The 13,908-nt window shown below is 24.0% G+C and overlaps 1 protein-coding gene across 5 annotated transcripts in view; it reads left to right on the forward strand.

The window, feature by feature from the left end:
* milt (trafficking kinesin-binding protein milt) overlaps positions 1–13,908 on the forward strand; it is a 40,887-nt gene that overhangs the window by 4,220 nt on the left and 22,759 nt on the right. The window contains exons 1-6 of one of the 5 annotated variants that reach the window (XM_071178365.2): positions 309–409; positions 4,087–4,297; positions 7,867–7,971; positions 11,400–11,501; positions 12,146–12,222; positions 13,596–13,712. In XM_071178365.2, coding sequence (XP_071034466.2) covers positions 4,249–4,297; positions 7,867–7,971; positions 11,400–11,501; positions 12,146–12,222; positions 13,596–13,712 — 450 coding nt within the window. In that variant the 5' untranslated portion in view covers positions 309–409; positions 4,087–4,248. Of the gene's footprint in view, positions 1–308; positions 560–744; positions 963–4,086; positions 4,298–7,866; positions 7,972–11,399; positions 11,502–12,145; positions 12,223–13,595; positions 13,713–13,908 lie in introns of those variants that run through there. The other 4 variants (XM_071178363.2, XM_071178364.2, XM_087166206.1 and 1 more) reach the window with 4 other exon arrangements.

Raw genomic sequence — 13,908 nt, forward strand, 5'->3', positions numbered from 1 at the left:
GAGTGTGGCACTCCCGAGGATTGTTTCAATTGAAATCTTGAACAACTGAATTAATAAAGGATCTATTATTTTATGTCAGCATTATTTGATCTTAATTTCTCCTAAGACTAATTAAATTATCGTTATTCATTAGCAGAAGAAAAAGTACTTGATTGTGGATCTGATGTAATAATGATGTAACTTTCATTACTAAGAATCCATTTAATTTGTTTTTCTAAAAAAAATTTTTTTGGAGAGCCTAGATAATACATAATATTTGAAATACAAAACATTTGAGACAAAAGTAAATAAATAAAAAATAATTGGTTTTGGTTTTAGTTTTAATTTGAAATAATTTAGAAAAGTTGAGGTGGCAACAATTGCGAAGTTTACCCTCTGCGGACGAAATGAGTGTGGTTTAGTAGAAAAAGTACTTTTTGTCCTCTATTTTGAATATTACTCTCTGGTTATTTTATTTTTTTACACTGAAATTACCATTTCTCTCCCCAAATTTTATTACAATTTTTTTAACTTCTGAATCCATAATTTATATTTTTCTAAATGAAGCCTTCTTATGAAAGTAAGATAATAAATTTCTCATATTTGTATATCGTTATTGAAATATTTAAACTATTTCAATTATTTATCCTTGTTATTTTTTAACATGTCTTTCATTTTATTATAATCGAAATTATTTGCTCCACAAACGTTTGCATAATTTTATTTATTTACAATTTAGTTAATGTTTATTTACAATTTTATTTTGCTGATTTCATGTTTGTCGTACACTTTTTCACGTAGATGACTCTTGACTTTGTTAATTTGAAATAATGTGTTTAATTGAATAGAAATTAAATTATGCACTTTGTAAGTGATTTAAAATTTTCTCTTTTGAATGATACGTGGAGCTGTTGTGTATTGATTTTTTTTGCATTACATAATCAGAAGAAATCGCCTTTGACTTCTTGTTAATTACGGTAATAGTACGTATATCTGTTGTCTAGGAAGATATTTTTAACGTATTATATTAAGTAATATTAAATCAAGCTTCAAAAATACAGTACATGAAAATAATGTACGGAAAAAATGTACGATGACGTAATTTTTATCATGATCATTAATTTAAAAATGCTTCCAATTCTTGACTAATTATGACTCTTATATGAGTTCATTTTGTTAACTATTAATATTAAATAGAGAGTAGTGCACTAATTTAGCAATAAACTGTGAATCTTCTTATTATTTATAGTATTCATCTAATTTTTATAACTAAAAGTTGGTTATTAAGTACAGTAGGTTAACTGTTAGTTTTTATTAGGCTTTAAAATGAATTGTGCTAATACTTTAAAATTAGGTGTATTTATATTTCAATTAGCAATTACAATAATAGGTTTGTTGATTAACTTATTATATGTTTGTTAAGTAATTTAGTTCTCATCAAAATGATTTAAAATTGAGATTGAGTTGCTTCTCAATTTTCAATGCATTTTTATGTGTAAATATTTTTAATCCTGGGAAACTAACCTGAAAATTTCCAGAAAAACTTTTTTAATTTAAAAAAATAATAATTTCATGCTAAAAAATTGAAGCTTTTGTAAATATTTATATGCATTACGAAAAGTCAAAATTATTATGTTATGAGAGATTCTAACAAGAAATTATATTTATGTAATGTTTACTAAAATACTTGCTGAATAACAATTAATTAAGTACTAATTAAATTCACTTTTTTTGTGCTTATTTTGAAAAAAAAAAAACTTTTTAGTTTGACTTGAAATTATGAAAAACCTCTTTTTGTGATTTTTCACAATCACAAAATTAAGAGACCTATTTTCACTAATTCACACATTTAAGAGTAGATTTTGCACAATTTTATAAAAATGGATGTTTCACTGAAAGTCTGGAATAACCTGATTACTAAATTAGGAATCGTTTTCATTTAAACAGTTTTTTTTCTTCTTCTTTTTCTATCTACCATTGAACTTATACTGGAACAATTTTTCTAATATATGTAGATTTAAATTCAAGAAGGCCAAATCAGAAGTACCAAAAAAAATCGTAACAGTTAAGGTTTTAATAATTTCCTTTTTGTCAGCCCTTATAAAATTCTATTGAAAGATTAACAAGTTTTAATTGTTTATGTATATAATGGTGATCAAGTATCAAGATTATTGTAAAATAAATTTATTAATTTAAAAATTAAATAGATCAGCATGAAATTTGATTTCACGAAAAAAAAAATCTCCTACCAAACGCAAAGAAATTCTGCAAATCTGCTGCAATAGAATGATAGTTTATTCTGTGCCATATTTATCAATTTTGAAATTTTCCAAATTTTTTAGAAATTATATTAAAAGTTCCTTTTAAAGTAAGTTACTAAAAAGGTTTTTCCATAAAACATAAACATAATTGTTGAGCTAACAATTTTTTTTTATTTTATAGAAATATCTGATATATTTAAAACTTTGTAAACAACTGAAAATAATTACCGTAGTTTTATCATGAATCTAGTTTAGGTAAAAAAAATTCTTGTTTTTTCTTCATATTGTTGGCAAGTTATGAAGTAGGAAGATGGATATGAATTTGCTTAGATTCCCATTTTGGCTCAGTGATATCACAGAACTATTGTTTCACATTCTAGTTTATATCATAAACTATTCTACTATTATTGTTCTTTTTATATATATATATATATACAAACATATTAGAATAAATTGCATTATTAAATCTTATAGAATACATCATTGTTTTTTTTCAACTTCTATTCGTTTCTACTTTCTATTCATTAAAAAGATATTTTAATAAATAAATACTATGCTAAAATTATTAAATTTGCTTTTAATATAATTAATTACAAATTTTTAAAGTTAATTTATTCATTTGATGTAACATTTGCTTATGAACTCTTACTAAATTTGAAAAACTGTAAAATTTTCCTTTTGCTACACATTATATTTAGCACCTTTTTTAGAAACTTATTACAATAGAAAATATTTTCTTTGATAGATACATGTATTTAATTTTTAAATCAACATTTATTGATTATTATTAAATTGATGTTTATATTTCTTTCATTAATTTGGTCATTTAATTGAGAAATTATGATGTCTTTCTGCAATATTGGTAAACACTAAATACAAATTTAATATGTTTTAAAGGCACTTAAAATATTTTTATAAACATAAAATTAAATAGGTATAGTTAAAATATGTTTATTACCTGCATTCATTTTATATATAACTAATGGAAAATTATAATTTGACAGTTTAACGTTACTCTTACATTATTTCTTTGGATAAATCCTTCAATATTAATGAAATATAATACAGTACAGAACCCATTATCCGGAAATCAGAAAACCAAAAAATCGGAACAAAATTCAATAAATTTTCCCGCCATTTTAAAAAAAAAAAATTTTTTTCCTCATAAGATTTTAGGATTTTTCTTTCTTTTTTGAAAGATGTTTACCTTACCATCATTTTGGAAATAATCATTAGTATATTACATCATCGTTTTTTCTTCTTTTTAAGATTATTTCCAAATATTTTTTTTTAGTTGGGTTTAAGAGTAAAAAAATAGGCTTTTTGTAGCGATTCAGAAAACCAGAAAAATCAGTTATCCGGAATAGCGATGGTCCCGATCGTTCCGGATAATCGGTTCCCTACTGTACTTTTAAAAAGAATCACACCCTAAAAAATATTTTTATAAAAATATTTATCACTTATTTAAGAAAAAAATCTGTTGGTTTAAATTGATTATTTTCTTTAAAAAAAATCATAATTTATTTGATTTTTAAAGGCACTTAAAATATCAAATCACTCGTTGGCATGATTAAATCACTCGATTTTATAAATTTTTTAAAAAATCGAGTGATTTAATCATGCCAACACTTTTATTTTAAATCAGTGTAAAACAAATAAATTCTAAATTTTTGTAGAATACATTCAAGTGCCTTTTGAGCCTTTCAGTAACTGAAATGTTTTCTTTTACTAGTGAAATCTCTGTATTATTTGCATTTAACATAATTTAAATATCGTTTTACTGTGTAGTGCTTTAGTAGTGCTAGATACTTTTCTTGTTGATATAAAAGAGAATGTTAACTTCCAGAACTTCTGGCAATCAATAAAATGGCTTTAGGGTGAGGAAGTGCATGTATCAGAGTATATTTGAGGCCCCAAGCTGGACACCCATGAGGAAGCGTCATCCCTTCGTACTTCTGAAATCAACGAGACGCTTTCGGATGCTTTCAAAAATAACGTTCAAGATGACATGACTGAACAGCCAGTCGCAACATTTAGTAATTCTTCTACTCTCACAGGTATTTGGTTTGTGAATAAAGAAAATGAATAGATAGAAATATTTCACTAACTGTGTAACTAAATGTAATTTTAAAAAAAAAAGAAAACTTAAAATTCTTAAGTAATACAAAAGTAACAATTGTTTGAAAATAATTTAATTAAATGCATTTCAGTTGTAAAGATTTTGTAAAAATTTTGTTTAAGTAATCATACACATTGTAGAACATCATAAAATCCAATATATATATGCTCATACACGCGTACATATATAGTCCATGCTCTTAAGTATGATACCCTATTAGTGCTCGTATCCATTATAACAACTACTACATGAAGTCTTGTTTGCTGTTCTATAGAGGCAATGTTATTTTAACATGCATTAGAACATCCAAACTGAACACTCTAATATAGTGACCCACAATTTTTTTATTTTTTCAATTCTCAAAAAATCACTACAAAAACAGGTGTTGGACATTTTTGTTCTTTAAAAACTAACATTTTTTCATTGACAACAAGTCAATCAATAGCAAAAGTCTTACGAAAGCTATTCAATCCACTATTTCTGTTGATGTTACCAATCAATAAATACGAAACATCTTGAATTCTCTTTGAATGAAAAAAAGATCGATGGGTTCACCTGTTCTAAGCCAATGAGGTCCTGGGTGTAATCTATTGTCTGAAGAATTGTAAAGTATGGATTAATAACCATTATTGAGAATTTGAAGTGTATGTTGCAATCTCATTTAGAAATTGGGTGGTTTATTTTGGAGTTAAAGCATGTGATATTTTTCATATTCTTTCTCATCTTCGTTTTGCTTATTTTTGGGACGCATGCTATTTAACAAAAATGGCTGCTCCTAACCTATGTTTACCTGTTTAAAATGGAAATAAAAAATTTTAACGGATGTGGATAGAAGAATAAAGCAAATTACTTAATTGTTCCAGATCCCTAAAAGCACTTTGTTTACAATAATTAAAAATCATGATGTAATTCTAAAGGCAGAAAAGCAAAATGTTCTAACTTCATGACATACTACTTTTGAAGCAAAATTTCAGCACCTAAAATAAACACTTTAATGACTGGCTAAAGTTTATGTGCATTGTGCAATTTCAAAAGATATCATTTGAAAAAACTTTAATGTATTTTTAAACTATAATGTACTTAAATAAATAATACTTTACTTTATTGACATAGAAAAACTGCACATTTGTGAATTTCATGATTCTATTAAAGTGTAGCATGTTTTTTATCAAAATAAGTAAATATTTGCACTAATTTTATGTAATCAAGATATAGCTACCTCGTGTCGTGTCGTAACATACATTTTTGTGTGGACTACATTTTGTTATATCAAGCGTCAACAGTATACATTTTATAAACAAAAAAGTGATTTTCTTGATTGACTTTTGTTTTTTTTGCAAGAAACTAAGTCAAAATTTTATAAACTATTTTTCAGCAAAAAACTTTTAGTTTTTTATGTAGGTATGTTTTAAAATGTTTTTTTATTCTCCTTTTATTTAAAAAAATGTAATAAAATAATATGAAAAAACTTGCTTCACATGTTCCAGAAACTGATTCAAAAAGATAAGTTTGCAAGATCTAAAAAAAAAATTTTTTATTTTTTTTTTCTCTCCAGAAATTTAAGTTTAAGAATTTTGTAAATATTTATCAGCAAATAATGTTCAAATTACTGTGTACAAATATTTTTCTTTGTTTAAAAATTGTTTTTCTTTATTGGTAAAAAAAAAAAAAATTGCTTGAAACTTGTTTCTTAACTAAAAATCTGAACACAGTATTTCAGATATTTAATGCTTATTACTATCTATGCCCTATTACTTTTTGCTTGCTCTGTATATTTTTTTTTTTTTTTTTGATTCTGTACCTGTTAATCTTGAATATTTATTTTTATTCACTTTACTTTTTAAAAAAAATTATAAATTTTTTTTTGCGATAAACAGAAAACAATAAATATATATTTTTTCTAATTAATTCTGCTTAAGAGTGGGTTCTTTAATTATATTCTGGTATAATCTGGTATGTTAGTTTTGAATGTAATTTCATTCTATCAATTACAATTGCAAAAACAAGTGTCTTGAAATATTTCTTATTTTCTAATTCTCTTTTCATATCGTGAAAAAATTAACATGCAATATGTGTATAATCTGGCTGTAACACACTTAGCTGTGCTAATTACAATGTCATATTAATTTTATATAGTATGTGTGTGTGTATATATATATATATATATTTATATATTTATATATATATATATATATATATATATATATATATATATGTATATATATTTATGTATATATATATTTCTATTTTAGCTATGTAATACTGTTCATGTCCGATTATGAATATTTTTTATGTTCGTATTGTACTTTTAAATTCAGATTTGAGGTATGCTTATTTTTGCTGAAAAGTGGTCCAAAATCACAAAAATATCATATAGGCTCGTTCCAAGTATAATCAGACGAAATTTTTTTAAAAAATTTTGTCGTCGTGTCACAGATTTTCATGAAATATTTTTGTTGAAAAATTCTTGATTCATCTAAAAAAAAATTTTCAGAATTTTTGAACCTAAAACTATAATTAAAGCGTGATATGCTGAAAATATTTATGTAATTTTCTAAAAAATTTTAATGAAATAACCTTTTAGGAAATTTTTTGTGCAAATTTCATGAAGTTTTTTTTATGGGAATATAACAATTTTCACTACCTTTAGTTTTTTTCTAATAATGTTAAATATCACTCTTTTCAATGCATAAAAAAAATAATCCGGGATTGTTTTTTGTTTTTTCACAGTACAAAAATAAAGTATGAGTAGCCATTTTTTTGTGTTGTTTTTCAAATGTGAATTTTTTTTTTTTTTTTTTGATGAGTTGAAAAGTGATATAAAGGTTCTTGCAAATTTTTCCTCTCGTTATGTTAAACATAATATTTTTTCTTGCAATAAAACTGAAATGTGTTTTTTTTTTCTTTGTTTTTGCTCATGAAAGAAAAAAGTGCTATTTATTAGTCAAAATACTTTCGAGATTTTCAATGCACAAAATTGAAAGTTCCTATAAATTACCTTTCTGTGTTAAAATTGGTTTACTGTTATTGTTTTATTATTTCTTTGAACACAGACAATGATTTAAAGATACGAACAATATTTACTGAAAAGACTTAAAAAAAAAAAAAAAAATAGGTTAGAAAAGTTTTCATTTCTTTTGTCGTATTCATAAGTTTTATTACTTCATGTGAGATACTTAGTTCTATTGATACTTTTATCAAAATTCTATTACTTATAAAATTTTAAGATTTTCGGTTTTTTTATTTTATTTATGACATAAGGAAAAAACTTATTTCCTCCAGCTAATCGCATTGACTAATATTGCAGTGATAGTTTTTTCTGACTATTATTGCATTGAAAAAGTACAAAGTAAAATTAATTTTTATTAGGTAATTTTTTTACTTAAAAGATGTTGAAAAATTACCAAATTTACATTAAGAACTTTAATTGTTTATCCTTTTTTTATTATTAAATTGTTCATTATTATTATTGTTATTATTTATTCATTTATTTATTATTTTTTCCAGATATTTGTTGTAGAGCAGATACTGCTGAAGTTGAATTAGTTAGCTTAATAGAAGAACACATTCCACACTACAAACTTAGAGCTGATACATTAACAGAATTTGGTGGTATGTATTAATTTTAATTTTCAAGATTACAAAATCTTTTAGTCTTAATCAGTAAAATGGTATCAGTAACTATTATTAAAAAGATAACCATGTTAATAAGAATTGTATTTCATTATCTCTGTTAGATAAGGACTTTGTAGTGTGCGACATTTTATTTCCTATGTTTATTTTGATTTTTGTTTATACTTCCTCCTTCTAATAGTAAGAATTCAGTAATATAAGTAATTTTATTGGAATCAAGTTGCTGCATTGTTCAATTTCTTGAATTATTTTACATTTGAACTTATCATTTATAAATTAAGTTTTAGTGTTAAGTCTTGAACTTAACTTATATTTAACTTAACTCTTATTTTGCATGTAATTTATTTTTTATAATGAGAGTAAAAATTATTATGAATTTGATATATTTAATTGTCAGAATAACTTTAGTGAAAGTTTAAAAAAAAAAAAAGAATTGGTTTAAAAGTATATTAGCATAGTTAACGAGAACTATATAAAGTTTCTTGTTAACTATGTAATTCGAAGTCAAAATTTGAATATTCCTTCCTTACTTGTTCTTTTCCTCACTCTAAATTAGTGATATGAAAAAATGTTATTTTGAATTTCAAAATATTTTTAATTTGTGATATATTTTTACTCTTTAGTTTATAATTTTCATTTATGGTGGGCTTATTATTTAACTATAAAACAATGAAATGTTGAGAAGTTTTGAAATTTTAATTGGTAAATTTTCATGTCAAACTAATTGTTGAAAACATGTTATTACTGGTATCATATATTGTTTGTAGATACAAAGTTATTAATAAAAAATTTCTTATTGTTTTTTTTTTTTTATATTTCGTGTTATTGTATTTTTTCATTTCTGAAAACAGATGTAAAATATGTATAATTGTATTTTTATCAAATATATTAAAAGAAAATGGTTATTATTTGTTTTTAAAAACTTATTCAATATATATATATATATTTTATTTTAAGCAAAAAATGTTTATCTAAATAGTTATTTTAAATAATTTGGAACAATTTCAAACTACTACATTTTTGAGATAGCTCCTAATGCATATGTATTAAAAATAGTTTTTGTTTTGTCTTGTCAAAGTTAATTTATTCAAACTCTTAAAATATTTTTATTTTTCAAGGTATAAAAATCAAGCTACTCTACTTCCTGTTAATCTCATTTTAGACAGCTCTGTTGTCAAAAATATCTTTTATGAAAATTGTTCTGTATATTCTGTATAAGGTCCTTTTTTATCACTCTTTTTAGTGCCTAAAACATTCTAAACCTATAACTTCATATTTACATTGGTAAAAATGGAGTGGCTACAGAACGCAGGAAAGTTAGGAAATTTTATCAATTTGGAAAAATCAGATAAATGTCAATGAGTCAAACAAATACTCAAAAAGTTATGAGAAATTAATAAATTTATATAAGGTAACTAAATGATCAATATTTTTTCTGTGAAAAAATTAGCCTTGTAATAATCTTCTATACTATTAAGAAAAAAAAACTTTTTTATGAACCATTAAAGTTGAAAATAGTGTTTTGTTATGTATTTTATGCTTTAGAATTATATAATTACTGTGTTTGTGGTCACCCTGTAAATAGTTTTTAAAGTATATCATTCATGCCTCTCTCAGTCAGGAATTATATTATTCTCATTTGTAACAACTTTTAAGTTTAATAAGGTTGTAGAATATTAAAAAACAAAAGAATTTTGTAGTTTTGATGCATTTATAATATATCAAAGATTCAAATATATCAATTATAATATATCAAAGAATCTGAACCAATTGCTAGTAGCCAGCCTGTTATGGTACAGGAAGTAGAGTAGCTTTTAGCGCTTAGTAAATATTAGAAAAAGATTATTATTTTTAATATAATATTATTTGAAATTAAAATGGACAAAACTACTCTACAAGGGTGCGTAGCATTTTTAAAAAGTGCTTAAAGGTGCTTATTTTCAATTTTCGTTTTTTAAAAGCCCTTAAAGGTGCTTTTTTCATTGTGTGTTTTTAAAAAGTGCTTAATTTTCCCTTTTCCAAATTGCGATTTTTTCTTTACCGTGTTGATTTTCACTACGAATTATGCAGAAAAATACAGTTCACATTATTCTATTCAACGTTTTCACAATTAATTCAACCCCAATCTATTTCGGCGCATCTTCAGTCGGTAGTGCATGAAAATGCCATTCGATATACATGACTCATAAATTATGACAATTGCCAAAAAGTTTTTTTTTTTTGTTTTGGATATGACGGTTAAATTCAGATTAAATCGTCAATTGTCAAAAGTTTTCCAACCAAAACTATAAAATATTAATGCAGATACCATCGTACTAAGTAAAGTCACGCAGCTAGCCTACCTATATAATATTCCTTATAATATATTAACTAAGACTAACACATCTAAAAGACAAATTTTATAGTGAGGTCATCTAAGTTGATAGCAGACAACAAGATAGATTTCAAAATGTTCAAATCTAAGTTTGTTGTGATGTTTTAGAAAAATCAATTTTCCTCTTGATAATATTCATATTTTTAGGTTTTAAAATAAAACATGTTTCTAAGGTAGGTTATTTTAAAAAAATATTTTTTCCTCTTGCTAACATACATATTTTTAGGTTTTAAAATAAAAAACAAGTTAAATTTTACTAAAATATTTAGCAACTAAAACTTTTTAGACCCTGTGATGATCACGCCAAGGATTTTTCGTCCAATACTATTATTTAATACTCTGTTTTCTCACTTAAAAACAAGATGTCAACATTTAAATTAAATTATTTGACACTGTAATCTGAATTAGAATTTTATTATCTATACTTTTTTTTTAAAAAAAAGTCTTTGATTTTTAAATTATTATGTTACAAAACAATGATCAAAGAAGTTTGCTTTGTATGAGATTTGAAGAAGTGAGAAAAAAAAGTATATCTTTCTCAAGGGATTAATTAATTCATGTAGAAAGTGTATAAAAAAGGCAAATTAATTTTGCCTGTTTTGTGTTTAATGATACAATTATAATTTGCATAATTATCATACATAAATTTATTTTTTTACTGAAAGCTGCAGTTATAAAATATTGTGTTCCCTCCTCCCAAATTGCACTCAGTTTTTAATTTTAAAAAAAAAAATTTAACTTTTGAACTCTTTACTAAAAATTGAGTAAATATGAATGCTTTTTTTTTTTTTTTTTTTTTTAAACTTACATGCGTTTAAAATCTGGAAATGTGTTTTTATTAAATGTTGAAATTACCCTTTATTAATGCTCCAGAATAATGATTGATTGCCTACTCTTAAATGTTGGCATGATCATAAGAATTATGTGTGTAAACTAAGTAAAATTTTATTTTAGACCTTTCTGATTTTCTTAATTATATAATGTATTATATCTGATGTTTGTATTAGTAAAATATTTAGAATAATTCTTTCAGGATACGAAAACGAAGACTGGTATATACAGACCCCAGCTTTAAGCCCTGATACTGATATACCCCTTAGTCCTGAAGTTGTTGAGGAAACCCTTAAATATTTTGGTACAGTATAAAGCATTTTAATTTTGATTCAGTTAAATAGTGTTATTTTCATGTTATTAGATTTTCTAAATGAATTGTAATTTGTTGTAAAATTAATTTAATTATGTAATACTTAATGTCTTTGCTGTTTTTCCCTTAATCTCTTAATTTATTTTTATTATATATTTTAATAATAATACAATAAAATATTTTGTAATTACAATATTTCTTATTAAAAAAATGTTTATTTTTTTAAAAAAATTCTCTTATTAATTTAAATTTATTTAAGCTGACTTTAAAAACAACATACCATGCTCACTAGAAAATGTATTAATTTTTTGAATATGTAAAAGGGAAATACAGATAATGTATGTTTCTTCACATGTATAATTGTATTAATATGAAAGGAAGGTTAAAATAGCAAAAATTAGGGGTATTTATGGAGAAAAGTGTATTTTTTTCTAGTAAATATTGTTATGCAACAAATGCTTTTATTTTAAATATATTGTTACACTGTAAATAGTTTTTGTTTTTGTAAAATTGAATTATTTGGTCTTTGATTTTGTCAAATTTTATTTGCTTATGTTTTTAATTTTTAATGCATCGAGAATCATCTTTTTTGAAATATTATTATAATTGCTTCAAGTTCATGATATTCATTTTAGTGTTATGTGCTGATCGTCTCAGCCAGATGACCAAGACATACAATGATATTGATGCAGTAACTCGATTATTGGAAGAAGTAAGTTCAATCTAGTTTTTAGCTATTTTTATTTATTTTTTTACTGTTGTTAATTTGCAAAACCCTATATGCAATATATGGTTTTGCAAATATATATATTTATATATATATATCCCAGAGTATAAGTCCCTATATCTTTGATTACGAGTTAGCAAAATTCTAATATGTCTCATTTGTAAGTCAAACACTCAAAAACCCAAATATAAAAATGTTTGAAATTAAAAAAAAAACTTACTAAATGCATGGGAAAGTGTGGATTCAAATAATATTATAAAAACCCATGAAAAGTTTTTTGGATGAAAGCAAATTTTTGCGGAACTTTGCAAAAGAGGATAAATCCATTGCAGAGTGGGATCTGCATGATGACACTGCTAACGTCGTTCAAATTGACACAGATAATGTTCTGAAATCTCTAAATTTGTAAGTTTATAATGGCATGTTTTCATTGTATTATATATTTGAGAAATACTCTTGAATAAGTTATCTTAACTTTTCTTAGTCTTAAGTTTTTCCCTAAATTTTATTTAAACTACTGTTTTTTTAAAAAAAATCTTCATATGTAAAGGAAATATGGTGAGAGAAATTGCTGAATTAATTGTATATAACATTATAAAAATAGTTATTGAGAAATAGAGCGCGAAACCTCACCCTGTCATTTTAACGGGAGCAAGGTGGAAGGAGTTAATTAAGATAATCATCTTAAAAGATTCACTATATATTCTAACTTCATGATGCACTTTTATCAATTTTACTCAATATCTTATTTTTGCATGAATTTCTACAATTTTCCCTGAAGTTGCATATGATTATCACCTAGCATAAATGTTAAAATCACTTTTATCTTATACAGAGCAACAATGTAATCAAAGAATTTTAAACAATGTAATCAATGAATTTTATCTATCTGAAAAATCAGAGAATTTAACTAAAATACCTAAAAAAATCTTAGTAAATGAATTAATTTGAAATTAAAATATCTAAATGTACGATATTTTTTCCAAAAAGAAAAAAAATGGTACTTGCAAAATTTTTTTTTATTTTTAAAAATAATTGGGTTTTTTTATTTGACGTAAATGGTAAGTCTTAAGTTTTTGTTTTGTGTACGACTAAAAAATTTATAATAAAATTTAGACCATTGATTACAAAAATGAGAGAAATTCAATAAAATCAATCTGAAAGAAATAGGATAAAATCAATTTTCTTTTTCTGAATTTTTGTGGTCACTGTTATAATTCTTCAAATACAATCTTGAGTTTAAAAAATGTTTTATTAGCCTATATATGGTTCATAATTTAATGTAATAATTATTATGTATAAATATAAAGTTAGTAATAAAAATAAATGATAAATATAACTATCTTATGAATTTGTAGAAAGAACGTGATTTAGAACTTGCTGCTCGTATTGGACAGTCCTTGTTGGATCAAAATAAGGATTTGAGATTAAGGAATGATCAACTTGAACAAGAACTGGGGAATTCAAATGATACTGTAAGTATTTTCCATGATAAATTTTACATTTTCAGTATTAATAATTTTGGCAGCATGAATTAATGTAGCATTTTCCTTTTACTAACATTTAACACTGTTTACTTTTCTAAAATTGCATTATGTTAAAAGTAGCAAAATTCTGGTATCAGTAGTAGGAATTGTGTAAAGTAAAAGTTGGAATTGTATGTATCTAAAC

The sequence above is a fragment of the Parasteatoda tepidariorum genome, chromosome 6 (genome assembly GCF_982258835.1).
Source record: "Parasteatoda tepidariorum strain Cologne lab strain chromosome 6, Ptep-v5.0, whole genome shotgun sequence".
NCBI classification, from domain to species: Eukaryota; Metazoa; Arthropoda; class Arachnida; order Araneae; family Theridiidae; genus Parasteatoda; species Parasteatoda tepidariorum.